The sequence below is a fragment of the Enhydra lutris genome, unplaced genomic scaffold (assembly GCF_002288905.1).
Source record: "Enhydra lutris kenyoni isolate GAN:26980312 unplaced genomic scaffold, ASM228890v2 scaffoldscaffold86, whole genome shotgun sequence".
Taxonomy (NCBI): Eukaryota; Metazoa; Chordata; class Mammalia; order Carnivora; family Mustelidae; genus Enhydra; species Enhydra lutris.
Window position 1 is genome coordinate 2,717,391 of NW_019154170.1, and position 27,899 is coordinate 2,745,289.

The 27,899-nt window shown below is 64.9% G+C and overlaps 1 protein-coding gene across 2 annotated transcripts in view; it reads right to left on the reverse strand.

Annotated features, from left to right (window-relative positions):
• Nucleotides 1–2,200: 2,200 nt before the first annotated feature.
• Nucleotides 2,201–27,899, reverse strand: part of LOC111161727 (lysine demethylase 4B) — a 98,445-nt gene continuing 72,746 nt past the window's right edge. The window contains exons 10-23 of one of the 2 annotated variants that reach the window (XM_022525606.1): nucleotides 25,335–25,436; nucleotides 24,243–24,442; nucleotides 17,493–17,974; nucleotides 17,173–17,293; nucleotides 15,070–15,248; nucleotides 12,779–13,001; nucleotides 11,186–11,262; nucleotides 10,874–10,929; nucleotides 10,581–10,689; nucleotides 6,611–6,796; nucleotides 6,365–6,529; nucleotides 5,946–6,065; nucleotides 5,351–5,443; nucleotides 2,201–4,292 (exon numbers count right to left, since the gene is read on the reverse strand). In XM_022525606.1, the coding sequence (XP_022381314.1) occupies nucleotides 4,116–4,292; nucleotides 5,351–5,443; nucleotides 5,946–6,065; nucleotides 6,365–6,529; nucleotides 6,611–6,796; nucleotides 10,581–10,689; nucleotides 10,874–10,929; nucleotides 11,186–11,262; nucleotides 12,779–13,001; nucleotides 15,070–15,248; nucleotides 17,173–17,293; nucleotides 17,493–17,974; nucleotides 24,243–24,442; nucleotides 25,335–25,436 (2,290 nt within the window). In that variant the 3' untranslated portion in view covers nucleotides 2,201–4,115. The remainder of the gene's footprint in view (nucleotides 4,293–5,350; nucleotides 5,444–5,945; nucleotides 6,066–6,364; nucleotides 6,530–6,610; nucleotides 6,797–10,580; nucleotides 10,690–10,873; nucleotides 10,930–11,185; nucleotides 11,263–12,778; nucleotides 13,002–15,069; nucleotides 15,249–17,172; nucleotides 17,294–17,492; nucleotides 17,975–24,242; nucleotides 24,443–25,334; nucleotides 25,437–27,899) is intronic. The other variant, XM_022525607.1, reaches the window with a different exon arrangement.

Sequence of the window (27,899 nt, forward strand, 5' to 3'; positions counted from 1 at the left end):
CCGATGAGGCCATACGCCAAGGGATGCTGGGACCCCGAAGTGGGGAGAGGCAGGCAAGGTCCTCCCTGGGAGCCTCTAGGGACAGAGAGGGACAGGAGAGGGCCCCGTGACACCAGGATTTCAGACAACTGGCCTCCAGGACTTCGAGAGAATATGTGTCTGCTGTTCCAAGCCACTCAGTTCACGGTCCTTGGTGACCACGGCCCCAGGAAGCCGATTTGGGGACAACAGAGCTGTGGGGGTCTGGGCCCAGCAGGGGCCGCTCGGAAGGGCCGGTGCCACAGAAACAACTCCAGACACCCCATTTCCCACACACACCTTGGGTTTTGTGTTTCTACAGGCAATGGGCGCTGGGGCTGGTGGTGTGAGCAGGAGAGACCCTCCCTGCCTCTCCCCTGTGCAGGCTGCCGGGAGGGCATCATCTGTCCCTGTCCCTGGCGGGGGGGCCGGGGGGGAAGCGGGGGGGGGGGGGGGGGGGGGCACACCAGGCATCTCACTGTCCCTGGCTCCTGGAGGGGGCAGGGGCTTGGGCAGTGCAGGTGGCCTCACTGGGGGCCTTCGAGAGACGGGGCGGGTCTAGGCTGGGCAGGTAGCCGCCCCCACGGGGGAGCGCTTTTGCGGTGGCCACGGAGGGGACATGCACCCACAGCCTCCCACTTGCTCTAGGTCTGGGGTGAGCACATGTATCTTGGGAGGGGCCAGAAGCTGCCAGTATCTGTCCTTGTGGGCAGGGTGGTCTCTGCCACTGCAGGGCTGGAGGCCCCCAAGATGACACGAAATGAATGGCTGTGTGCCAATAAAACTTTATTTACAGAAAGCAGGTGGAAGGCTGGACTTGGCCCACGGGCTACAGGTCGCCGAGCCCGGCCCTCGGACAGTGTACTCACCACGCTGGGCAACCGTCCGGGGTCTTTCTGACGGGCCATCCCTCAAAGGCCAGATCTTTTAAACATCACCTCCTGGAAGAGTCTTCTGGCCATTGTCCGACAGCCACGGTGGCCACCAGGCCTCACTGCATCTCTGCCTGTTCCGGTCCATGGGGACATGCGTCACAGCCATTCTTGGGGTACCCTGTGCTTTCCTGAACCCCAAACTCCAGAGAAGCAGCAGCTGTCTTTCCCTTGTCCTCGGGCCTCTCTCCAGGGCCCAGCACAGGCCCCGGCACGACCCCCATGGGCTCTGCACGGTCGCACGTCTGAGGGGGAGAGGCCGTGGGCCCTCTGTGGCCATGCCAGGCCACCTGGGTCAGTGGCCCGCTCCCGGGGCGGAGAACAGACGGCACAGTCCGGCCTTCACAACCGCCGCCCACCTCCCCACAGCAGCCGCGAGAGGGCGCCTGTGAGCGGCCCGGTCAGGTCTGCCCTTCCCTGCCCTCTGCCCTTCAGGGCTCCCTCCTCCCTCAAGGTCAAAGCCCAAGTCCTCCGTGGGGTCCCTAAGGCCCTGCACTACCCGTCCCCATCTCCTCTCTGTCCTCCCCTCCTCAGTCTCGCTCTCACCGGCTCTGCTCCAGCCACATGAGCCTCCAGCAGGCCAGGCCCAGAGCTGCCCCAGGGCGTTCACAGACGCCGCCTGCCACACTCCACCATCTCCTTCAGGACAACCCGTGTGAACATAGCACCTTTCTCCCTGTTCTGCTCTTTCTACGTCACCAGAAGAGCCATACCTACTGGCTGCCTCTCCCAGTCCTGCTGGCTCCATAAGGACAGGGATCAGACCCACCTCACCCGTGCCACAGGCCCAGGATTTGTCACTCATGAAGGGAAAGGGCCCCATCGCATCCCAAGCCTGGGAGACCCCACGGTCTAGGCGGGCTCTTGGCTCAGACGCTCCCGGAACTGGGCAGTCAGAAGGGCAGTGGGAGGGTGGCCACTGGCCCCAGACAAGCAGGGACTGACTGTCTTTCAAAGGGGACCCTCTGCGCCGGCCACAGCTGCCCCCAGCCTGCCTGTGAGTGGAGCCCGACAGCTTCCGGCAAGGGGTCGGCGGGAACACGAGCGGAGGGCAGACAGACAGACACGGGCTGGGGAAGGAACGGGCCCCGTCAGGAGGCCACAAGCGGGAGCCGAGACCGCATTCCCACCCTGCATCCCCCAGGGACGGCCTCCCCTGGCTCCGTCTGGGAGCAGGTGGCCCAGGACCACCCCCCTCCCCGCCGCCTGCCGGCCCCCACCCAGAAATGAAGACACCGCCACGACAGCGAGCTGTAATTCGCAGTGCTCACGAGCCTTTAATTCATTATGAACCTAGAGGCAGGGGAAATTAGGCAAAAATACAGCGCATCCTTAATCTCGGGTGGGAGAAAAATCAGAGTGGATGGGTTTTTTGTTTTTCGTTTTTGTACATAGACACGGATATACCTTTGCAGGGAAATGTGCGTCTCCCCTGTTGAGCCGCGGCCTGTCTGCATGTCACCCTAGACCCAGAAAGACCCCCTGGGTCTGGCCCCCCCACCCCCGACCCAGAGGGCCAGCCCGCTTTTTGTTCTCTGTACAATATAAATAGCATTTTCAAACTACATATGAACACAGTGCCGCGTCTGGGCGGGGAAACCCCCACATCCCGGCTGACTCCCCTCCGGGCCTCCCGCCCCCGCCCCGCTCCAGGGCACCTGCCCCCCGCCCCCCCACCAAGCAAATGAAAGGTTCCCGGCTCATTTACATTCTTTCCGTTCTCCTTATAATAGTTCTTTCTGGCCTGGCAACCATCAGAACACTCTTTTTTTTTAATTTTTAATTTTTTTTTTTTACACAAGCAAAATTATGCTGTCGGTCCCTGGGCAGGACAGCAGGGGCCCTCCCACAACGGGAAAGGCTCCCCGGGGCAGGGGGCGGGGGGTTCCCAAGCCCCTCGCAGGCACGCTCTCATAAATCCAACCTCCAGCTCTCCGGAGGCGGGTCTGGTTCTCTCCGGCTGCCCCCCAAGACGCACAAATCCACGCTTCCCAATGGGACACAGGGTGCCACTGGCCCCTCAGGGTCCAAGGTGTGAGCCCCTCTGCACGCGACAGCAGCCAACGCGGGGGGCCAGGGGGGCGCCTGGGTGGCCAGAGCCCGGGGATACAGGCCTTGCCCGCACAGGGAAACAGCCAGACTCAGGCCACCCGGAGGCCTGCATGGCCCCGCGTCATCCCTCCCCAGCAGGCTACAGGCAGCCAGCCACCCACCCGGCGGGAGGAGGGCGACAGGAGGGCCCCCGGGCGGTGCTGGGGACACTCTGTGGGCACCTAGCCCTTCTGCAAACACTGGAGGCCTCAGCCATGCGGTGGGTTCTCACCAGGCGAAGAAGCAAACCAGAGGAGAGAGTGTTTATTCTGTGACGGTGTGCGTGGACTGGAGGGGGACTCCTGGACCCCCACGACCACGGTCGCCTCCAAAGCGCGCGGCCGGCCTCCTCCTGTTGGCACGGAGTCATGGCGCGGGCCGAGGAGGCGGTACCAGCCGCCCAGACCTTGGCCAAGTCATGGGGAGACAAGGGCCAGGCCCGCGACCATGCCGCCCCGTCGCCCTGCCCGGGCCTCCCTGCTGCTTGCGGAGACAAGCGAGGTTTTAAAACAACGACAAACAAACAAACAAACAAAACGAGATGCTTTTATCTCCCTCGGTGTATCTTGGTTCTGAGAAAAAGAACATTTTTGTTTCGTTTTGCTTAATTGTTAAAGCCACAAATCTAGAAAACAACTTTGGGGATTTTTTTCCTTTTCTTCGTTTTCCTTTTTTTCTCAGGTTTTTTTTTTTTAAACAATAGGTATTTCTAGAAAGAGCCTCACAAAGGTGATGTCTGTACACAAGTCACAATCTCAAAGGCTGCTCAGGAGGCAGGCAATGCAGTAGCACCTTTTCGAGAAGAAGAGCTTACATGGTTTACGGATCTGAGTCGTGGGGGGAGGGTGGCAAGTCCCCGGCCGGACCCCCCAGAGCCCGCGTGGCCCTGCTCCCTGAGTCCGGGCCGCGCGCCGGCGTCCTGCTCGCTCCTGTCGCCGTGGAGCGGGGCAGCCGCGCGCGGAGGTAGCCTCTCGGGGCCGGGGGAGGCGAGGACAGGAATTCACAGCAAGCAAACGCCAGGGCCCGCCACCGCCTGCCTTGCTGGGCCGAGGGGTTGCCGGGTGGCTGGCTGTCCTAGAACGGGGCCCCGGGCCGACACTGCGCCTGCAGGAGGCTCTCCATGAATGCCAGGTAGTCCGGGTTCCGCCCTGAGTCCTCGGGGGCCCGCGGGGTGCCCACCCGCGGGCGCTTGGCGGCCTTCACGTCCTCCCCCGAGAAGGCGGTCTCCTGCGGCGCCCCCGTGCTGAGCGACTGCAGGACACCAGACAGCACAGCGGTTAGTGGGCGGCAGGTCGCAGGCCCGAGGTCTGTGTCCCCCCATCATCTGTCCGGGGCTGGGCCCCGAGGTGCCGGCAGCAGGAGGGGGGGGGTCCTTGGCAACGAGGCCAGTGCCCTTAAAGCAAAAGGACCCCCTGGAGCTCTCCCTCTCCCTCTGGCCACGAGAGGACACCAGGAGGAGGCGTCTGTGAATCGGAAGTCATGGTCCCCTGCCACCAACTCTGCCCACGCCTTGACCTCAGACATGCGGCCTTCAGAACCGTGAGAAATGCCGCCTGTACCGTAAGCCCCCAGAAGTGGGGCTTTGTTACAGCAGCCCCGAGAGACTGACCCGGGGGCTCCCTCTCCCAGGGACCTTCTGAGAGTGACACTGGGTGGTGACCAGGGGTGGCTGCTCGGCGCTTCTGCCTCTGCGTGAACCCCCAGTCCTGCGTGTGTGCCTCCCGGCAGGCGGGCAGCCACCAGCCCCAGGGAGAGCGGGCGGCCTGCGCCCGGTTTGTCCCGCCAGATGGTGGCCACGAGGAGCAGCCCGGCCTCGCTGTGTCTGGCAAGCCTCATCCTTCCCCACGGGAACCTCCAGTCGGAGGTCAGCGGTCAGACCCGCACCCGTCCCCGCTCGGACTTGGAGCTCATTCACTGACCGCCACGGCTGCCCGCGCCCCAGAACCTTGCCTTTGGATTACACACTTCAGAAAAACAAGCGCAGAAGGCCTGGGAGAAAAGGCCAGTGACTGTTTCTCAACCCTGGGACTCGCTGTTCCCTTTGAAAAGGGATGAGCTCTGCCGAAGCGTGTGCCTGCGCCGCCAGCGCTGGGCCCGGATCTGTATTCAAGTAGCCACGGCGAGCACAATGGCCTGGGGCTGGGCTCCTGCGGGTCTGCCTCCCGCTGGTGCGGCGGTCACCGGCCCTGGAACCCGTCCTTCCTGCCACTGACCAGGTGCCCTCCCGGGGAGCAGGACGAAGGGGAGGTTGAGGCCTTTCAGAAGGGCTGCTTCCCTGAGGACCACCGAGGGCTTCGGGGGCCACTTACCAGCCGCGACCGGACCCTCTTGGGGAGTTCCTCATCCAGGGTGAAGATGTCCCCACGCTTCACCGTCAGCTGGGACCCGTCCTCAAACTCCACCTGCAAAGGGCAGCAGGCGTCAGGCACCTGCTGCCTCCCGAGGGGCGCCCCCATTGTCGAGGAAGGGCAGGAGGCACGGGGTGTACAGGGGTGCGGTATGAAGAGCTTTGGGGGCTGGCACACACGGAGAGTGCGGACCGGCCGAGGACGAGCGGCCGTCGACTTAGGCGGCTGGAATGCAGGTGACCCTCCTCCAAGACCACCGGCTACTAAGTCATTTCTCTCCCACCATCGTGAGAAGAAACTCGCAACCATCCGGGTTAAAAAAAATAATCAGGGGCACTGAACCTTATGCTTAAAAATGCTTTTTAACACAGTAAATTCACGTTATGTCTGTCATCTCCCACACGCACAACCGAAGACGTCTCTCTGGGGAAAACGGCGGCCAACCGAGACCCCCAGCTCCCAGGTGTAACGAGGCCTGACCATATACGCCGGCCGGGCAGGAACTGGCCAGGGCCCCCCGCCCCCCTCACCGCCCGCAGAGCAGGGCCCCGCTCACCTGGTAGACGTGGCTCGTCACGGAGGAAATGAACCTGGCCTTGTACATGTTGCCGTCTGCCCACCGCAGCTCCACAAACTCCCCCTCGGGCGGGGGTCCCAGCCGGACGCAGTCCCTGCTCTGCAGGGGAAGAAGGTGGTGGGCGGTGAGGCCCCGGGTGCCCTGGCCTGCTGGGGGGGGCAGCCGGCGGCCCCCACACCGCGCTGGGCACGCTCACCCGTCTAAGGGCCGGTGCTGGCAGCGAGGAGTGCGGTGGCGGGCCAGGCCCAAACTCTCATGGTCGCCGTGTGGGCACAGGGGCCCCCAGGCTGAGGGCCTGTCTGGAACTGACCGCCCTCCGCTGTGTGTGTGCAGAACCCACCCTGCAGAGTGGGGGGCCCCCTCCCCTCGCCCGTGCTCCCCTTCCCCGCGCCGCTCACAGTGATGCTCTCCGGGTACAGGTTGTCGCTGTAGGACCCGTCGTCGAAGTTCACCTCATAGAAGGTCTGCGCGCTGGAGCCGATGACCCGGCAGCGGTAGTAGAGCCCGTTGCGGTTCTTGGTGATGACCGTCTGGCCCAAGGACACGGCCCTCAGGAACTGGGCCTGGGGGCGGGGGGGGGACAGGGCTGCATCAGCACGCGGGCGGCGGCTGCCGGGTGGGGGGGGGGCGGGCAGGGCACTCACGGGGTGGCCCCCTGACTTGTGCTTGAAGCAGGTGATGGAGACGACGTAGGGCCAGTCGTCCGGCTCCATGAGGACCCCGGCGGCGTGGGCACAGGTCACGTGGAAGGAGGTGGAGCAGTGCTCGCACGAGCACTGGATGCAGGCGCCCGACACCTTCTTCATCCGCTTCCGGCAGTACACGCACTTCTGGGGGGACAGCAGCAGAGGAAACGGGGCTGGGAGTCTCCCCGGAAAGGCCCTCGGCACCCAGGGCGGCAAGGCAGCGGCCCCCGCGGTGGGCAAGGGGGAGGCACGGAGGGCAAAGCCCGCAGAGCGCCGCGTGGTGGCCGGGGGTCTCGCCCTTGGTGGAGAGTCCCCCAAACCGAGCTGGGGCCTCCCCCGGGAACACTTCTGGAGTCTTTTCCACACGCCCTCTCTGCAGGGCTGCCTGGGACAGGCACTGAGGAGCCAGCCACACACACGTCCCTGAGCCGCCCGAGCGAGGCCCCCACGCGCCGTCCCGGGGACGGACCCCGAGCCCATGACACTCAGGAAGAGAACCAGACGCAGGAGGCCACACGGGGTATGAGTCCATGCACGTGACATGCCCAGACCAGGCTCCTCCACGGATGGGAAGGGGGCTCGTGTAGGCCGGGGGCTGGGGGAGGGGAGGTGACAGCTGATGGGGATGGGACTTCCTCTTGGGTAGATGGAATGTTCTGGAACTAAATACTGGCCATAGTTGCCCAACTCTGGGAACGTATTAAAAAAGCTACTGAACTGTGTACTTGAAAATAAGGAATTCTACCTCAATTTTCAATATAGGGCACCGTGGAGTGGCCTCCTCCACGAGGGAGCTCCTCACCCCCCCCTCACCGGGCACACACTGTGGGACAGCACCCCTGCAACGGTCCCCGCGCCGTCACTCTGAGCATTTACTCAGCAGGCCTTTATTGCTCTGTAAACCATGTTCAAAAGCCAGATAAGCAGCTCAGCAAAGGGCGCCGCAGGAGTGCGCCCAGCACCGATCGATGGCAATGAGATCTCGTTATTAAACTGTCAATACCTAATCCCCGCCAGCCTGCGGGGACACGCGCGGACACCGCAGGCGGGAGCGGCGTTAACCCTCCAGGACTGGGCCTCCTCGCACAGGTGGGAAGGCAAGAAGACATGCGGCAGCCCCAGGGCAGGGAGCGGGGGTCCCGCCACCAAGCCAGTGGGGCCCCGAGCAGCCTTGCTGTGCCCACCGCTGCCTGGCCGGACCCCACCATGGAGAGCCAGAAGAACCCGCGGCCAGGCTGACAGCACAAGGCATTTCAGCCCATGGGTGGCAACTCCTTGCTCTGAGTTTCTGCATCCGTTAGAACAAGGGCCAGGCCCTCCCGCCCCCGCCACCTGGCAGGACCCCCGGTGCTGGGTGGGAAGGGGGTGCAGGGGGGCAGCAGATGTCAGTGGAGAGCAGCGGTGTGGGGGAGCTGCGGGCCACTGTGGGGGGGATGACGCTGGCCAGGGAGGGTGCTCCACCCGCAGACCCCCCGAAAACACACACACCAGGTCCCACGTCCTCAGCCCGCCCCTCATACCCACTCCCCTGCGCCTGCCCAGCGTCCTTGTGTGGACATGAGCCCTCCACCTCAAAGCCGGGCCGGCAAGGGAGCAGAACGGATCCAAAGTGTCTGGCCCCCACCAGCCTGGCCTCTACCACTCTCACAGGCTGATCCTTCCCCCTCGGGAGTCCCCACCGGACTCCAACGTTCCTCCGGGGACCAGCCCAGCCTGGTGATGAGGGCGAGTGTGGGTGACGATCTGGCGAACCCAACAGGTAACGTGCGTTTAGGCCACTCTGCTAGCCAGGACCCCGCAGTGCCCAGGGCTGGAGGCCAGGTAGTCCTGGAGACAGACGGACAGATGGGGACCAGGAGTGGCCGTCCCTGAGCCTGCGGCCAGGGCGGCCGGGCAAGCAGGAGTTAACTGCGGCTTCCTTGCGAGGCTCCGTCAGGCAGCACAAGTGAGCCTCGCGTAAAAGGATTTTTAATGCATCGTTACAAGTGCCGGCAGCGCAGAGGCCGCAAACTGCAGACGTCAGATGATCCACAAAGCGTCTGGGAGGGCGGCCTGCCACGGGCGCCGCGCCGCACCCTCACCCACCTGAATAACGGAGCCTTTTACGCCCGAGCTCCTGCAGGAGCCCCCGCCGGCTGCGGCCTCTTCCTCGTCACCCCTCCGCACCTGGCGGGACCAGAGCTGGCCACCCCTGCTCCACGGCCAAGGCGCCCCGCCCCTCCCACGCGGGCTCCCTCCGGCTGCCCACTTGACCATGCCAGAGGGCCCCACGCCTTTGGGCTCTGAGCACCACACCCCCAAGGGACTCCCTTGGTTGAAGCCCGCTCTACCACGTGCCTGCCCTCGGCCCCAAGGAACAGCTGGGGTGCCCCAGGCTTGGGGAAAACCAGGGGGAAAAGCCGCTGGATGCTGTCGGAGGCCACGAGACACGCCCCTGGGTGTCACGCCCCCGCACACAGTATCACAGCAGAGCTCACCAGGCAGGGCAAGGACAGGCCTGAGAGCAGGAGCTGGGCCGCAGATGGCTTGACCCCGCGCTGGATGGTCAGGCCCAGTTCATGCGAGCCATGAGGAGGCCACACAGGTGGCCACGAGCGGCCCAGTGTACAGACGGGAAGGCCAAGGCCCACAAGGGTCAAGGGATCCGTCCGGCGTCGCGCGGCAGGCCAGTGGTTTGCTCAGTCACGCTCTGCCCAGTCTGGCTACTGCCCCAGGGGGACCACCACTGGCGAGGAGGAGGCGCAAGCCCCTTGAGGCCACACTCCGCCCGAGGCTAGCTGGGTCCTCCTCGTAGAAGGAAGGACCATGTGCATCGGCGGGGCCAGCTATGGAATTCCTACAACTCCACGGCGAAGAAAAGCAACCCCCGAGTTAAAAATTAGCAAAGGACGTAAACCGGAATTTTTCCACAGAAGGCGCACAGACAGGTGGCCAACGGCACATGGAAAGACGCTCACCGTCTCTCACCGCAGGGAAAGCAACCCTAGCCGCACTGAGATGCGGCCTCACCTCCCGCAAGACCAGGACAGCTCAAATCATCCCTACCATCGGCGAAGATGCGGGGGAAGGGGAGCCCTTCCCACCGGTGCTGCGGGTGGGAGCGCAAACGGGTGCAGCCGCGCGGGAAAACAGCGTGGAGAGTCCTCAGGAAGTCACGTACGACCAGCAGGGGCGCCTGGCTGGCTCCGTTGGTAGGACACGCAACTCCCCGTCTCGGGGTTTTGGGTTTGAGCCCCACATGGGTTACAGAGAGGACTTTAAAAAAAAGTTAAAAAAATAGAACCACCACACAATCCAGTAAGTCCACGACAAAGGGACTGACCCAAAGGAAACGAAAACAGCATCTCCAGGAGGCATCTGCCTCCCGGTGCTCACAGCAACCTCATCTGCAGCGGCCGGGACACAGAAACGGCCACACGTCCACCAGTGGAGGAGCGGATCGGGATGCGGCGTGGCCACACGAAGGAGTATCACTCAGCCACAGGAGGCAAACACTGCCATCGGAAGCCGCACAGACAGACCTCGAGGACGTCACACACAGCCACAGGGACGGGCCCCAAAGCACACGTCCTGTGTGACCCCACTCACAGTCAAATTCCTGGACGCACAGAGCAGAAGGGCGGCCACAGGGGCCGGGCGGTGGCGGTTCTGTACGCATCGAGACCGGTCGGCCTGGTGAAAAGGCCGTGCTCCGTTGGCCGCATGACCACTGCTGGGGCACCGGGAGGCAGAGCGCGGAGCTCCTGGTAACCAGACCAGCCTGGGGCGCCAGAAGGCACGAGCTGCGCACGCTGCTTGGCTGGGCCACAGACGTCTCTGCACAGAGACCCCGGAAGCCAGGGACCTGGGGCACCTTCAACCCAGACTCGATGGCATCCGGCTCCCGAGCGGCCGCCCTGCACCCCCGGGTGAGACACGGGGCACCTACCAGCTTCCACCGCTGCTCAGGGATGGCGCTGATGTCCACGGGGTGGCGCTCCATCACGTTCAGGAAGCGCGCTTCAGGGACAGCAATGGCGCAGATCACGTGGATCCACCTGCGGCGGGAGGCTGGGGTCAGGATTCGGGAGGAACCCCGCCCCCGGGACCTGGGACCATCTCACAGCTCCTGCGGGGCTTACAGGACCTTAAGGGGCATTCTGGGCCAGCGGCTCCTCCTGGTCCCCCCTGCATTCCTCGGGGCCCGAGGCCACACACCCAGGGGGGGCCCCTGCCACCCACCTCCGGTCGGTCGTCATCTGCAGGGCTCCTCCCCGCAGGTTGCAGAGACAGCACTCCTGTGGGAACCAGACGATCCCGTGGTGAGGGGCGCAGGGTGCCGCCGCTCTGCCCTGGGGCCCACCGTCCTTCCAGTTCCAACTAGCGGCCGCAGATGGGACGGGGCGGGGGGCTCCACCCCCGCACTGTCCAGGTTGAGGAAACCGAGACCAGGGGAGGCGGCCAGCCTGAGGTCCCCCGGGGCCCGGGCCCAGCTCCCCCCACCCCCAGGCCTCAAGGGCTCCCAGAGCACCACCCAGCTGCGGGGGGCGTTACCGCAGTCCAGGCGTGGGCCGTGCACCGGGAACACGTCCAGCCTTCGTTCACCAGCTCGGGGCGGATGCCGTAGCAGCCTGCAGGACAGGGGAGGGGCCACTGAGGCGGGGCGCACGCGGAGCCCACAGGGCCCGTCTGCAACTCCGCAGCAGCATTTAGGGCAACTGTTCTCCCTGCACTCTCTCCCTGAATCCAGGCCACTGCGCACAGCAGAACGGTCTGGAAACCGCGCGTTTGGAACTCAAGTAGGGCGAGGCGAGCAGGCCCCCTGCTGGGCAGCCCTTGCTGGCTCCAGTCCAGCAGAGGAGGCCCAGGCTCTCCAGGCCAGGGGAGGCCGGCAAGCCGGGGAAGCAGCCACGCAGGCGCGCGCAGTGCAAAGTGGGCCTCACGGTCCTGCGGTTCAGACGGCTGACCTGAGCTGGGTGGGCCCTGTGTTCAGGCAGAGTCACTACGTAGGAAGCCAGAAACTGGAGGCCCTGGGAGACGTGGGTTTGCTTAAGACCTTGGTCCTGGTTTAGAAACGGGCAGAGGGGCGGGGAAGTGGGGGGCAGAGGGTCAAGAGGCCATGCCCTAGGTCACCATCCGACAGTACCCTCGGCCACCTGGGGTCCTGTCACCTGGCAAACAGGGGCTCTGCCGGCTGCAGTGGGCCACGGCCAGAGACAGAGGGCCCCAGGGGGAACACAGGGAGACAGCAGGGCGGCAGAGAGGTAGCCTTCTGCTGTGTGCCCCAGAGGCCCCGAGGGACAGCAAAGTGTGCAAGAGCTGGAGCCCGGCCCTGTTCTGAGCCCTGGGGACACTGAGCCAAGCTCTAGGCCTAGTGGGGGCTGGGCTCCTGGAGGAAGAGGGGTTCCACCTCCCTGCAGGGCCCGGTCGAGACCTCTGCCTTCGGGCCCGTCGCGCCCACACAGCCCTACTCAGGCCCCTCCCGAGGGTGGGCTAGGCCTGGGCCTAACGGTGCAGGAGCACGTCTCACGCCTGCACCCAGCAAGGCAGAGCAAACAGGCTCCCGGCCCGGGGACGATACAAGCTCTGGGCAGGCCTGTGTAGGGGCTGGTGGAGATCTGCAGCCGCCTTCCTCCACGGGGCGGCCCACGGAGCCGGACCGCTCCAGAAGCTTCCTTCCGGTCCTGGGAGCTCGAGCTCGCAGCTGCTACGCCTCACGCCTGAAAAGGGGCAGATGCCCACTTTCTCGTCTCGGGCCAAGTGGGGCCCTCGGGCTCTGGGAGAGGGTGGTCGCCCACAGCAGTGGGAGATCAGAGCCCTGGACCACTCCAAAATTTCAGCTTTCCCATCTGACTCCTGCCCCAAAGTGCACAGTTCGACAATGTCACGGCACTCTGAAATGAGGGAACGGACACCGCATTCCTTCCTGCTGCTGGCCAGAGCCCAGGGCGAGGACAGGCCTCGGTGGAACCGTCAGACTCGGCCAGGCGGAAGGCCACTTCATGACGCGAGGTCCTGTGACAGCCCCCAGACGGCAACCCGGGGAAGGGGTCTGCTGGCTCCGCAGACCCAAGCCAGGGAGGGTGAAGCAGGGGAGCCCCTCGGGGAGGGGCCGCCCCCAGCCACCGGCCCAGCCGCAGCACTCACTGGCGTGGACCTGCAGGTAACACTTGGCGCAGGCGATCAGCAGGCTGGTCCCGTCGTCTCCGATGTAGGAGCTGGCGGGGAGGGGCTCCGTGTTCTCACCGCTGGCCGTAAAGCACATCTCGGGGACCAGCGGCCGCGTCTTCTGGCCGCTTTTGGAAGGCGGAGCAGCCGAGGGACCCTCCCCGAGGGAGGCCTGGGGAGCCTCCTTCTCGGTCTGTAGGGACTGGAGGAGGAAGAGGAGGGAGCTACCTTCAGAGAGGAGTCCATTGGGGTGGGCAGGACAACGGACACAGGCAAAGCAGGCCGGGCACGGTGGCCATCCTTGACTCTGCCCTCTACTCGCCCCAAGCAGCCCTGGCCTGCTTCTCACTCTGCCCTGCAGTTGCCTCATCCCATCCTCCTAGCCCTCAACCCTGACCCTACAGCCCTCAAGAGATCCTCTTCGAACACAGTCAGACCCTGTCCCCCCTCCCCCACTCAAAACCCTCCCACTTAGGGTCACACTCTGGCACATGGCCCTCGATCAAGCTGCTCCAACCACACCAGCCTCCTCGCTCGGCCTCTAACACCCCAGGAGCCAGGCACCATCCCACCCCAGGGCCTTTGCATGTGCCGTTCCCACTGCCAGAACATTCAGAGGTCTGCTCCTGTGTGTTCTACAGCCCAGCCGGCCCACAAGACCAGTGGCCCCCAGCCCGCCCCTCACCCCTGCTCCGTGTGTTCTTGTGATCCTGACCATGACTGACACTGTTTCACCTGTGAATCTATACAGAGGATTCTCTCCAACTCTGATATATGTCCCGTAAAGGCCTCACTAAGCCCCCAGATCCCATCTCATGAAGAGATCATGATGAAAACGTCCTGCCCGCGGCACCCAGGTCCCGCACCCTCCAGGCCCGTCTCGACACCCCCAGAGGAGCAGCTGCACTGCTCCTGAGCCGGGAGGGGAGAGCCCTGCTGGAGGCGCCCTGCCTGGCATCTGGGGTTAAGGGTACGGCTGGTTCCCCATCAGGCAGAATGCCCAGGCACGACGTTTGTCCCCTTCATGGGGCAAGTGAGGCCTGGTCCCTGACTCTGAGAGCTTTGACAGCAGAAACCCACACTGGACTGTGGGCACATGAAACTGAGCCACTGGACTCAAGGAAATTCGTATCTCAGGCCGGAGTCCCCAGCACCCTGACTGCCAGCAGCACTAAAGGGGGTCACGCCTAGAGAAGGCAACTGTTCTGTCCTGTCTGCATGGAGACGGTACCCCACGCAGCGTGAAGCAGCAGGGTCCTTAGGACAAGCACGCTGCCCTCGGCACGGGGCACAGACCTCGGGGTGACTCAGCTAAGTGGGCACTGGGCTAGGAGCCTGGAGACTGAGTCCTGTCCTCCAGGGACTCACAGTCGAGGGGCTTATAAACAGAGAGAATGGGAGCAAGAGCAGAGGTGGGCGGGAGAGCCTGGAGAGGGCGGTGTGCCCGGAGACAGCAGGTCCAGGAAGGCTTCATGGAAGAGGCGACAGCTGAGCAGACTTAAAGAATGAACAGAAATCTGTCTGGCAAGGCAGGGGGCTGAGGGGGTGGGTGGTTGGGACCCTGGGGGTCAGGAGGGAGCACACTGTCACTGTGTGTGGGGGGGTGGGGTTGCGGGGCCAGATCCCAGGGCAGAGGAAGGCCTTGGGGACATACTGATTCTGAGGCCCGTGGTAAGCCTGGTGGAGTTTCCAGCCAGGGACCACATGGCTGGTGTGGCCTCCCGAACATGTGCCCAGGGCTCAGTGGGGCACCAACAGGAAAGTCTCCTGCCAGGGCAGGGGAGGGAGAAAAGAGCTAGAAGACAAGTCATGGGGGGGCGGTGGGGGGCTGCAGGGAGGAACCAGAGGTTAAGGGGGAAGGATCTGGTGGATGACGGCTTGAGACAGAGAGCGGGGAGAGCCCAGGTCCCTGACTTGAGAAACGGGACAGAGTGGGGCCCCGCTGAGAACAAGTACCGGGCTCACCAGAGGTGCCCTGGGGCTCCTGGGTGGTGTTAGGGCGCTTGCCCTGACCCCCCACCCCACCCCCGCTCCGCCTCTCAGCTGGGCCCACCGTGGCCAGCCCCATGCTGCTCCTGGCCGCCCAAGGCCCCACTTCCAGGCCCACTGAGAAGTCCCTTCCTGCTAAAACGCAAGATACCGGGCTCTCCCCACCTGCCTTCAGCTTCATGTGCCCCCAAATGCCCAGGGCTTCCGCCCATTGCCCCCCACACCTCGGCCACCTGTGTTCTCGGTCTCCACCGCCCGCCCCGCAGCTGCCCTGCACCCACCTGGCTGTAGGGGTAGAAGAGGGTGCAGATGGCGCAGAAGGGCTCGGTCAGCGCGGCCGCGGCATTGAACTTCCTCTCGGCCTGGAAACTGGCAGCCTTGTTCCTCCACTGCAGGGAGAGCAAAGGCCTCAAGGCCTCGGGGTCACTCATGTCCTCCTCCCCGGAGAAAGGGAAGGCTTCTAGAGGAAAACAGGAGGGTGGGAGAGGGCGGAGAAAAACCTCGGCATGGCTGGACGCCCAGAGGAACCTTCCTTCCCTGCCCTGCGGCCCGGTCCTGCTGCGAGCATCGGTGGTGACAGGTCCCCGACCTCAACAGAGCCAAGAGAGGAGCACAGCCGGGGGGGGGGGGCAGTGTCACTCCAGCACACGCGGGGACTGCCACAAACAAGACGACCCCCCACCTCGCCTGCTGCTTGCCACCGTGGCTGGTCTCACGTCCCAGCCAGCCATGCCCCAATGTCCTCAAGTCCCGCTGCTGTGTTTCCTGAGGACATGGGGCTGAGCACCCCGAGAAGTGGGGTGCTCACTCCTGAGGCCCCAACCTTCACAGCTGCCGGGCCGGCAAGGCATGGTGGGGAGAAGCCCTGACTCCCGGGTGTGGGAACCAGGACACCCGAGAGGGAGGCGGCGGTCAGCGCAGACCCCTGGGGATGGGCGTGCAGATCTTCTACGCCCCGAGGGGCTGGGCCAGACTCAAGGGCCAAGACTGCTCTGCCGGAGGAGGCCCCACACAGGCCTAGGCCCCCTGCAGGTGACAAGAGCTGCTAGCCTGCCTTCTGTCACCAAAGATCACATGACACACGCTGGGCTCTGGGGCTCCCGGGGGTCTCACAGAGAAGAGCCACGGCTTCACCCAAGGGGCCCACGGAGTGGGGGTGTGGGAGGCCTCAGAGGCACCTTCTGGCACCTTCTGGAAACAACGCCAACAGCCTTTAGCTGCCTGCAGGGCTCCGGCACGTCTGGCCCTCCCGCGAGCCCCCCCTCCTCTTGGGGCTCTGGCCCTGCAGATCCCAGGCGCCTCCCGAACCCCTCTTCACCCTAGCCCTCAAAGCCGATTCAGAATGAAAGGAGCTGTCCAGACGACATGCAAATTCCACAGGCAGCGTACACGGAAAGCAAGCTGGCTTAGCAGGCTTTCTGCAAGAGGCCGTGGCTCGGCTCTCAGCAGCATCCCGGCCCCAGCTCCGCATCGCCTTTGTTCAACCTCCCCCACGGACAGCTAGGACCACCGGGAAGAGCCCAGGCGAGCAGGCGGCCGGGCCCCAGGTCAGGTCATGCGCGGCTCGGGGGGCAGCTGCCCTGCTGCTCCCACACATGGGCCCGGATCGCAGAGCCAGGACGCGTCCGTGGGGCAGTCCTCACACCCACCCAGCCCCGCGATTCTCAAACCCCAAGTCACTTCTCAAAGCCCGATGCAGGGGTGCAACCGGCACGCAGGGCACAGGCACATCCTTCAGCTCCCTTGCTCGCTGGCCCGCTCTGTAGCGCCCCGGGGGCCTCCTCAGCACCCAGCACCCCAGCAGATCCCAAGCCCGTGAGAGAAGGCAGGATCCTCGCCCGCCCAGGGGCCAGCTAGGGACGCAGACGCACAGGGCCCACGGGAGCAGGCGGAGGCCAGCCCAGGCCTGGGGCAGGGGGCTTCCGGCGGGGACGGGAGAGGTTCTCACAGAACATGAGAGCAGGGGCGTGGCCAGAGCACAGGCACGAACAGCTGCGCACGACAACCCGACCTGGCATTCCCGGCACCCGCCGTGGGCTCGCCACCATGAGGCGCGCCTTCCCGGCAGGATGCCTCACAGGACCGGCAGCCCCCATCTTCCAGACAGGGAAACTGAGGCACACAAAGGTAAATGGCACCTGTGGTCTTGGGCTCCGGGCAGCAGGCTGTGGTTTGAGCCCCCAACAGGTCATGGTGTCCATTTCAGGCCGGGGCACCAGAGCAAAGCAAACACCCCAAGGTGGGAAGCGGAGCCCCCAAGATGGGGGTCATGCCCTGGGGTGTCTCTGCAGGGCGGCCGGGGCATGGCTGCAGGAAGCACTGCAGGCCGAGCAGGGGCCACTGGGTCAGGCGTCCTGCAGGGGGAGGGGGTCTGGGGGCCTCACCCTCGTCACTCGAGGCCTCCTGCTTGACCACGGTCAGTGGGGAGCGGGCGGGCGGCTTGCCCAGGGGGTGACGCCGGCTCTTCTTGATCTCCATCTTCAGTTTGGAAAACGTGGACGGGGCCTGGAAGCAGAGGAGGCAGCGTGTGCAGCGGGCCCGGCTGCGAGGCACCGTGGAGCCCGCCCCATCAGGACAAAGCCAGAGGCCTGTGTCCCCGCCCGCAGGGGTGAGGCCCCTGGAAAGGGGATGGCCGGGAGCCGCAGGGGCCATTTCCGATGAGCAGGGCCAGGGTGGGAGCACGGGGCAGAGAGGACCCTCGAGCCCGAGGGCCCCCTGCCGACAGCCCCCCTACCTGTACCTCGCCGGCTCCGCTCTCCTCCTCGGGACCCGTCAGCTCCATGGGGGCCGCCTGTTCCTTCCAGGTGGGGCCCCTCTGGGCAAAGTGCTCAAAGGCCTGCTGGCAGGACACGCGGCCCTTGTCACACGCCGTGCCGGGCCGCGGCACCACATACAGCATGGGGATGATGGGGCGCGGCTTCACCTCTGGCTCTTCGCCAGGTGCCTCGGGGGGCACGACGTTGAGAGGTGGCGGCAGGGGGTTCTCCTCAGCGGGCGCGGGGCCCGGGGCCAGTACCGGGGGCTCCAGCTGGGGCAGCGGCCGGGGCACCTCCTCGGCGGGGAACTGGGTGGGTGGGGGCAGCGGCAGCTGGGGCAAGAGGGGGTGGTGGGGGTGCGGAGGACCATAGCTCTTCTTCTTCCTGTCGCTCCTGGCCTTGGCCGGCCGCAGCCTGCCCCTCCCATCTTCTGTGGAGAGAGAGGAAAGACAGGTCGGAGGTGCAGCCCGCAGCTGCGCACTCTCCTGAGAGCCCCCCACCCCACCGGCCAAAGCAAGAAGTGGCTCTCCCCCCCAAACACACGCTTCCAGCAAGTTCAAACGGCTACCACGTCCCCCTGTGTCCCCCTGCCGGGCGGCTGGAGACCACCCACACCCAAGCCTCAGGGCAGCCCCTGGCCCCCGTCCTGCTTCCGCCAGCTGCTCTGAGGGCCTTCTGGAACAAGGAGTGAGAAGGCAGCCGGGAAGAGCTGCTCTGTGCTTCTGGGCTCCTGACCGGGGTGGGGGGGTGCAGGGCTCACCCCCAGCGTCCTTCCTGGGGAGTGTGGCAAACGGAAGATGGGATCCGGGCTCTGTATGTTTCCAGGGTTCCTGCGTGCAGCCCGCGCCATTTTTAGAAAGTGCCACCTTGACCAGCAAACGTGCAGAAGTGGACACCTGAGCAGAGCGCAGGAGCTGGACGGGCCTGGAGGCCACCGCAGAGGGCCGCCGCTGGGGGGTCCCCGATTGGGCAGGTCAGGGAGGGAGGCGTGGCTGCAGCGGCATCCTAACTCGGGGCCAGGACATCCGGCGCAAGTGAACGTGCTACGGTATGTCGGGCAGAATTTTGGGCCCCAGACAGGCCCCGGTCCCAGCTCCCGACTGCGAAAAGCAGCAGAGACTCTGCAGACGTGGCCGAGGATCTCGGCCCGAGAGGGGGCCCCAATGCGCCCAGTGCACTAAAGGGGATTCGGATCCATAGAAGCCTGGGCTTCTTGCCGGCTGCGGTCAGGGGGAGGGTCACAGTGGTGCCGCAGGCTCTGATGATGGAGAAGGGGCTGCGAGTGGAGGATGCGCCGCCCCCGGAAACTGGAGAAGACGGGAACACAGTCTCCCCTGGAGCCTCGGGCCTGGCCTGCCACACTGGAAAATGGGCACGCTGGCTCAGGCCCTCGCGTGTGTCCCAGCTTCTCAGGGGAGAGACGTCATGGAAGCAGAGACCATCTGGTCTGCCCGGGGCCGAGGGCTTCCTGAGAACCCGGGATAAGTTGGTCAGCCTGCCGAGGCTCTGGGCCAGGCCCCTGGCCCTTCCCGCCTCTCCCCACTGCCCCTCATCTTCCTCCTGTCTTCGGCCAGCACACATCCCGTGTTTCTCAAGAGGTTCCACTGGTCCTAAGTACAAGGGGATGCCCGCCCTGGCCTGGCTCATGCCCCAGGTCCTGAGCATCACAGGGGCCTGCGGCACTCCTTGCCCCACCCATCACCCTGCTCCACCTGGAGGAGGCCCGACTGCTCCCTAGCCCCGGCCGCTGCCACCTGCACCCCAGGAACGGTGATCTGGCTGAGGCAAGCCCCTACCAGACGCTCTGCTCCACAGACAAAACCACTTCTGCCCTCCAGATGCTGGGCTCGGCGGGCCCCTGCAGCGAAAGGTAGCCTGTGGATGTGGGAGAGGGGAGTGCGTGCTGGAGGGGGATGCAGAGGTGGGGAGGAGATGTCGGAGGGAGAGGCATTGGGGGAAAGAGATGGGACCGGGGAAGAGACAGAGCAGGGAGATGTTGGGGAGCTGTTGCACGAGGTCGGGGGAGAGACATGATGTCAGAGGGGGGACGTGGAGGGGAGAGGTGGGGAGGGATGGCGGGGGGCCCCAGGACATCAGCCTCACGGGCCGGTGGCAGTGGCGAGGCACGTCACGTCAGTTGTTCTACTAATTTATGGAAAGGGCAACGGGCCTGCCCTATTGTGTAAATGGTACTTTCTGATCAACAGCTTTGTTCTCTGAGGAAACTCTATACTCCCTCAGCCCTGATCCGGCCGACCTCTCGAATGGAAATCACACTGAGCACTGACCCTGCCTGAGGACAGTGGGACCGACTCACTGTCGGTTCGCTCCCCAGCAAAAGGCTCTGCTGGCAAAAGGGAACATGCCAGGCCCCTGGGCTCTGGCAAACCACGGGGATGCACACCCAGAGCACTGTTTTAGGGGACAAGCCAGCGACCAGGAATGACACCTGGGTGCTTGGCGCTCTGTCCTTGACCTGGGGACCGCCACAGGCCCAGGGCAGGGGCCTCACCCATGGGACTCTCTCGAGCCCCTCACATGCCTGGGCCTCAGGGAACCTTGAAACGGAGCAGGTGACAGCCACATAGATGGGGCTGACGGTCCCAGCCAGGGGTCTCCCCAGCACGTGAGCCTCTCCCCGCCACCAAGAATGGGAGGGACTTCCCCTCCAAGCGGAGGCTCTTCTGGCAGGTTTTTGGAAGAGTGGGCTAAGTCAGAGCCAAGCACCCATCCTCCCAGCTTTAGATCTGAAAGGCCTACTCGGCTGGGGAGCACACCTGTACGGCCCCCAAGTTCACCAACGGGAGTGCACGAGAGCATCTGGAAGGTCCACGCCCCTGAGCTCAATGTCCGCGGGGCTGCTGCCGTGGAAGGAGGGCTGGGGAGCCACCCCGAGTTGCTGCCCACTTCAGAGACCTCCCCCAGCCGGGAGAGCCAGTCCTGATCCCCAGAGTCCCAGCCATTCCCACGGATGCCACCCTCGTCCTGCACAAAGCCCGAGGCAGGCATGCCCATGGTCAACTGAGGCCTGAGGCCTAGCCGAACTATGCTGGGGACATGTGTCCTGTGTGACCGGACAAGTGTGCAAGCGTAACGCAGAGCCCCTCACACACTCGGGCCCAGCCTCCACCCCCTGCCGGCTGGGGCACCCAAACACACATCACGGCGTCAGGCCAGTCCTGACCCCTGCGGCTCCATCACTGTGGGGAGCCCCGGCACTCCCTCCCTGAGCCCTGGGGACTGGGCCAACCTTGAGGCCCTGAGAGGACACGGCCCAGGGTCTAGAGCCCGTCTGGCCCACGGGGTGGGGTCCCTCGTTGCACGCGTGCCCGACCCGGGAGGGACGACAGTGCAGTATGAAACCAGCACTCCCAGGACCCAGCGCTGTCCCCGCTCCGAGAAGGGACCGTGGCTGTACCGAGCCACAGCAGGTGGCTGAGTTCCCCTGAGATGGCCATGACCCTCCAGGAGGAGGGAACCCCAGATGGCCCAGAGAACCAGGACGGCCACGGGCTGCCATTCTGCTCTTGGGTTTGGGACCCCCGAGGTCCACGGTGGGGGTGGGCGGAGTTTGCTGGTCCAGGAGCCGCAGGGCTCTTCCTAGACCACCCGGCCGTGGGAGCAGGGCAGGGACCCCAGCAGCGACCCCAGCCCCAGGCAGCCCTGAGGAAGCTTCCTCCCGGGGACAGTCAGTCCCGGCGCCGTCTGGTACAGAGCAGCAGGCACCTACACGTGGCGCGGAGATGGCATTCACTGCTGTCACTGAGCAAACTCCAAACAAAAGGTCCCACTGCTCGCACAACGTGACCCTCAGCGCTTCGAGCTTTCAGGGACATCAAGCAGGTATTAAAGGAAACCTGGAAAGCACTTTAAAATTTTCCACTCGCCCCGGACTTGTATCTGCTGTCACCCCTGACTGTGAGTACTTGTTTATTCCATGAATTCAGTGACCTCCCCTCCAGTGGCTGGAGGATGGCTCAGAGGACGCTTCTGCCCTTGGCACGGGCTGTGGCCGCCACATCCGACAGCCCAGAAGGAGCGCTTCTGCTCTAAAGGGGCCACATACCCCCAATCCTCCTTCCTCCAGGCCCTGGCGTGGGGCAGGGGTGGCGTGTCTGGAACGGGGGAGTGTGCCAGCCCCGAGCAGACACCACCCCGCCCTCCCTGGGGTACATGTGCCCCGAGGCGCTGACAGGGTCCCAGGGTGAGACTGGTGGGGAGAGGACAGGGAGGGGCTGCAGACGTGGGGAAGATAGTTCCCTGGGAAAGGGGCCTCGACAGGGCAGCTCTCCCTCGGAATCCTGAGACTCGGGGAGACCAGGCCCCTGGCGTCCCCAGGACGGGACTGGGCACAGGCAGCCAGGAGCCGGGGAAGCCCCAGGCGGGGGGAGGGGCTGTGGGTGAGAAGCAGTTATCTTTATTAAAGAGTCAGTGGGTTTGGGTAAAGACTCATTAAGATTACGTGAACAAAAGCAAGCATGACTCCGTGGCTGAGCAGTTGGGTAAGCGCAGGGTGCATGAGCAGGCACCGAGTGTGCTGCTCTCCCGGCCAGCCTCAGGCCAGTCCGCTCAGGAGGGAGCAGAGACGGCACTGGCCGTGAGGTCTCCTTTCCACGCTCCCCAGAAGGGCCCCACGGACACCTTCATCGCTCGTGAACACCTGAACCACTCAGCCGAGGAGTCCCCTTGGGCTCCCAGCTGGGCCCCAGTGAGCTGTTCCTACTCAGGCAAACAGCCATGTCCAGCGAAAACCCAGTTTCCTCCCCCCCCCCAGGCAGCCTGTCCCTCCGCCAGCCTGACTGTATGCCCTGGCATCAGGGAGGAGGTCTCTCATTCGACCCAGCCCACAGTGCCCGCCCAGGCCAGGGCAGGTCACTCACCACTGTGGTCCTCGCCACCTCCGCCGAGTCTCCCAACTCCTCGGGCCAGAGCCCCCCACAGGCCACATCACACGTTCCCCTCTCCCTCTCCCTGTGGCTCCATGGCCTCCAGGGTCAAATGCAAACACCTGATGAGACACCAGGCTCTGGCCCCCGAGCCCAGCTCAGAGAAATTACGATTTGCCCAACACGGCCCAGGCTCCAGCCACCGGCCTCGTCTGTCCGGACAGGTGTCTGATCACGGGGATTCCTTAGGTCTCAGGGCACACAGGACAGGGGTGCAGGGCCTAGAGGCCCATTGCTCGGGAACACCATGTGCCCCCCCCGGACACGTGCCTCCCAGCTGCCCCCCACCCCCACCTGCGGCAGCCAGGCCGGAGGAAGGCACCGCTGGGCTTCCTCCACCGACTTCAGCCCTGCTTTCTCCCTGTGCGCCCCAAATTCCCGTTGTGAGGTCCTAACCCTGGAACTTGGGCTTCTGGCCTCCAGAGCGGGGAGGCCACGAAGTCCTGCAGTGGAGGCCCGCAGCCCGGGGGGCCTTGGGGACGGCTGCCTCCGCGGACTCCAGTGCCCTTGAACCGTGCACCATCCGGCTGGGCGTGTTCTGACTTGAAATAAACGGACGGAGCGGGTGTGCGCGGAGCAGGTGTGCGTGGAGCGGGTGTGCGCGCTGGGCCATTCGAGGCTCCGTCTGAAAGTCGCCGTGCCCGCCCCGCCCCGCCCCGCCCCGCCCCGGGAGAGAATGGGGGTCTCCATCTCTGCTACCTGCTTGACCCCATCCTTCCCGCGCCCCAACAGCCAGTCTGATGTCCAGTCGGGCAGCCTGGCCTCCGCTGATCCCTCTCCTTCAGACCCTTCACCCCCATCTGTACTGAGGTCTGTACGCTGACAGCGGACGGGAACCGTCGCAGCCCTGGGAGGAAGCTGTGTCTCCTATCTGCTGAGCAGCACCTCCTCTGAGCCCCAGACTGTGCCCTGGGACGGAGGATCCCCTTGATGTCGCATCATCTCTGACACCAGCCACGGGGCATGCATATGCACCCGGTGGGATTCCAACGCAAGACTGGCAGAGCCGTGCCGGGCTCACGTGTCCCGACAGCCAGCCAACCGGAGGGAGACTGAGGACGGGGGCAGAACCTTCTGGTGACCTCTGCCTGAGCTGCGGCTGCCAGGGTGATCTGCCATCCAGCCTGCCCCCCTTCTCCCTGGGGAGCACCTACCATGTGCACGCAGGAGAGCAGGCGAAGCTGTCAGCGGGGAACATGAGAACAGCGGTGCCACAGACTGTCGGCATTTCTGAGACCCTGTCCCTCCTGCTCCCCAGAATGCCAGCCAGCCGCCCGCTGATGTGGCCGCAAACAGCAGGGTGCCCCCTCATGGGGACGGGCGTCGCCTCTGTCATGGGCTGAGGGCTGGTGTCCCCCCAGATACAGACGTTGCGAGCTGAAGCCCAGTAGGAGGCGATGGGGGGATGCGGGTGGCACCCCCGGGAGCGGGATAGCGGGGCAGCCCAGCTCGCTCCTCCCCACAGGGAAACAGACGGTGGCTGGCACCGGAGTCCGGGGCTCCCAGCGTCCGGGGTGCACGCCGCTTTCAGTGCCCCCGTCTGGCTCCCGCTCACAGCAGCTGCGGCAGGGACAGGCCGCCTTCAGTTTCTGGGGGAGGAGGGTCTTCTCACAACAACCCCTCAAGTGTATGTTTTTAGGAGACACCCCACCCTGCCGAGGAAGCAACTGCATCGGACCCTTAAGAGCAGGGACCCTGTGGCCACAGAGATGCGGCTCGGGGTCAGGAAGGGGGTCCCCAGCCAGCACCGACCTTCCGTGGCCTCAGCCTCCCGACCCTGCGGCAGTGTCGGCTGGGGCTCCTCCTCCTCCTCCTCGGGGTCCGCCTCCTGCGAGGCCTCCTCCTTCAGGCCGCCAGGCTCCTCCAGGAGGGCGGCCCCAGTGGCCCCTTCCCCTGGCAACTTGGGGTCTTCCGGCTTGGGCTTCTTGGGCTGGCTCCTTTTCCGGTGGGACCTGGAGAGGGACGGCCATCAGATAGGAGGTCAAATGACTGGGAGAAGTCCCTCCTGTGTGCCCCACCACCCAGCCGGCAGAACAGAGCCCCAGAGGGGGCCCCAAAGTCACAGGGCCGGGGCCAGCAGGCTTGGCTCAGGGGTAGGGGAGGTGGAAGAGGGACAGGCACGGGGGCCGTGTGGGGCAGAGCGGGTGCCAATGACTAGGACATGGGATGATGGGGGTGCTGGCTTGGGGGTAGGGGAGCTGGATGGGTGACAGGCCCAAGGGACGCACGCGTAGGGCTGAGCAGGTGCTGATGACCGCGAGGTGGGATGGTGGGGGGTGCTGTCTCGGGGGTAGGGAGGTGGACGGGGACAAGCCCGGGGGCCGCATGGGGTTGAGTGGGTGCCAATGACCAAGAGGTGGGATAATGGGGGGTACTGGCTCGGGGGTAGGAGAGCTGGAGGGGAGACAGGCCCAGAGGCCGCAGGGGGCTGAGTGGGTGCCAATGACTGGGAGGTGGGATGGTGGGATAGTGGGGGGTGCTACCTCGGGGGTAGGGGAGCTGGAGTGGGGACAGGCTCAGGGGCCGCGTAGGGCTGAGCGGGTGCTGATGACCGGGAGGTGGGATGGTGGGGGGTGCTGTCTCGGGGGTAGGGAGGTGGACGGGGACAAGCCCAGGGGCTGCATGGGGTTGAGCGGGTGCCAACGGCCGGCAGGTGGGATGGTGGGGGGTGCAGTCTCGGGGGTAGGGGAGGTCGAGGGGGGACAGGCCCAGGGGCCACATGGGGCTGAGCAGGTGCCGATGACTGGGAGGTGGGATGACGGGGGACGCCGGCTCGGAGCCTCTGTGGGGGTGGAGGCAGGGGGCAGCCGGAGAGGCCTGCGCAGAGGGGCGAGGTGGACTTACGGCGGCCCCGGCCTCCTGGGCTGCTCTTTCTTCCTTTCTAGACTGGCCTTTCTGTCCTCCTCAGTCTTTCTCCAGTGTCTGTTTTCTTTCAGACTAATTTGTCTAGAATGTAAACGTCAGGGAGTTTTTCTCTAGCACTTCTGCTGACTCCCCGGGTGCCTCGTCTAAGGGCCTTGCCTGGGGCACCTGCCCGGACCCGAGGCTCCGTGTCCCTCACTCGCCGGCCGCCGGAGCAGGGCCTGGTCTCGCTCAGGGGTGCAAGCATGTGGGGGCGGCCCTCGGCCTTCAGCCCCAAGAGGGAAGTCACCGGAGGCTCGGCGACGGCTTCTCAGCGCAAACCGGGGAATCGGTAAAAAGGAAGGAAGGAAAGCAGGCAGGCTGGACGGCCCTGCAGAGCCGCGGCCCGGGCCTCCCTGTCCAGCCTCGGGAACTGTCCAAGGAGGGGACAGAGGTGGGGTGTGGAGCAGCCTGCCTCAGACACGTCACCGGCACCCTCCAGGGCTGGGGTGACAGCCCTGTGAAACCCCAGGCTCACGTCTCAAGACCCACAGCCTTTCTCCTCCCTGAGGGTCAATAAAGCCAAGAGGCGCTGCCTGCGGCTTCCCGCCCCCTGGGGGCTCTCCGTGTGGCCCCACTGAGGTCAGTCTGGACATGGAGACGCTATGGGGGTTCCTATGGCAGCTGCACCTCCAAGGACCAAGAGGTCACCAAGCAAAGCAGGGCCTTGTGACTGGGGTCAGGTGGGGGCCTGGGGAGGCCTTGAGGGCTCCCGACGCCAGGACCGCCATCTCCCACCCAGGGGTGCCCACGACAGCCCTGCTGTCCCAGGACACAGGGGCCTGACAGTTGCCTCATCACCTCCCATGTCTGCCCCTGCCGGCTCCTGGCGGGGGGGAGGGATCCCCTAACTGTCCCCTAACGGTAACTGCTGCTGGTCCTTCTCGCTGCTCAGCTGCCTTGCTTGAGGGCCCCCTGGCTTGCCGCTGCTCATCTCCCCTGAGCCCAGGCGAGGCCAGGCTGACAAGCCCCGGGTGATGTTTGCACATGAACCACTCCAATGACAAAAGGCGGAAAGCAGGGAGCATTCCGGGGGAGGGAGTGTCATGGGCAGAAGCATGGCGTCACACACATCATGGCGTGCACAGGTCACTGTGGGGGGGGGGGTGCGGGGCAGGAGAACGCGCGGGCAAGGAGCCAGGCAGGAGGGGGCATGGGAGCCAGGAGGTGGGGAACGCTCTCCAGCACCGCCGAGCCACGGGGGGCTCCACGTGGAGCGACTTTGGGGAACGCGGGCCCCACGTGGTAGCAAGCCCCGGGACAGCAGCAGAGCGCAGCTGGCTTGCGTCACCAGCTGTCTCCCGAGGAGGATCATCTCTCCAGGTCCGGGAACGCTGCAGGGCAGGGTACCCACGAGTGAACCCCCCCCCACCCACTGGCCCCAGGCAGCACTCAGCAGAAAGGCGTCCTCCTACTGCCTACTCACCTGGCCGCGGTTTCCTGCAGCCCCCCCTTCTCTCCCCCCCCCCCCGACCCGGGAACGGGAGGCCACCTCGGATGCTGCCCACCGCGTGCAGGGCTGACCAGGGGCAGTCCTGTCTGTCCCAGAGAGCCCAGACCTGCCTCGGCCCCGAAGCACCACGGGGCTCAGAGCTCTGGGCAGCTCCAGCCGTAGGGCCAGACCCCAAGCCCCGCCAGTCCTGCTACTGTGGAGACCCCCTGAATGGGGCGGAGCCAGGCGGACAGACACAGGTGGAAGGCCACCCCTGCTGCAGAGCAGGGAGAGCAAGACGAATGTCAGCACGCAAAGAAAACACCCGTCTTGGGAAAACACGCGCCGGGAGAATGTGGCTGGTTTGTCGGGGCGGCAGGAAGAGGCGTCCACCATGCACCTCCGGGTCCCGCATCCGGCCAGAGCGGCCCCCTGCAGCGCCCCCGCACCCCGCCGCCGGCCAGCGCACCAGATGGGCCACCTCCCCCACTCATATTTGTTTCTAGGCGTCCCTGCCCCGCCAGCAGCACAGAAAGGAAGGCTGTGACCCCTCCTGCCGCCTCCAGGCTCCCCACTTCTCCCCCCAACTGCTACCACGGTCAGTGCAGTGACACTCAGACTTCCCTTTTCCCGACTCCACAGGTGTCCTTCACCTGTGAGTGACAGAGCTGCTCGCCCACTCCTCCTGGAGCTGAAACTGGCTCGTCTTAGACACTTGGCCTTCCCAGTCATGTCCAAGCTCACAGCCTCTGATGCAGGGCGTCCCGCAGTCCTCGGGGACACCCAGGGGCCTGCCCCCTTGAGACTGCCTTGGACGCCCCTGTGCAGGATCCGGTCCCTCGATAGGACGTCTTTCTCACTTGACGCCCTCGTTTGGCTGGAGCACATTCTCCAGTAGCTTCCTCACAAAGAACGGGAAATCGGAGGCTTTACGCGTCTAGAAAGATCTTCGTCCCTTTGCATGTTTAGCTTGGAATTTGATTAGGTAATTCCTTTTGGGTTATAAATTATTTCTCTTCTGATTTCTGAGCGCCTTTTCCTTTGTGTGTTAGCCTGTAGCCTAAGTCTGATGCCTT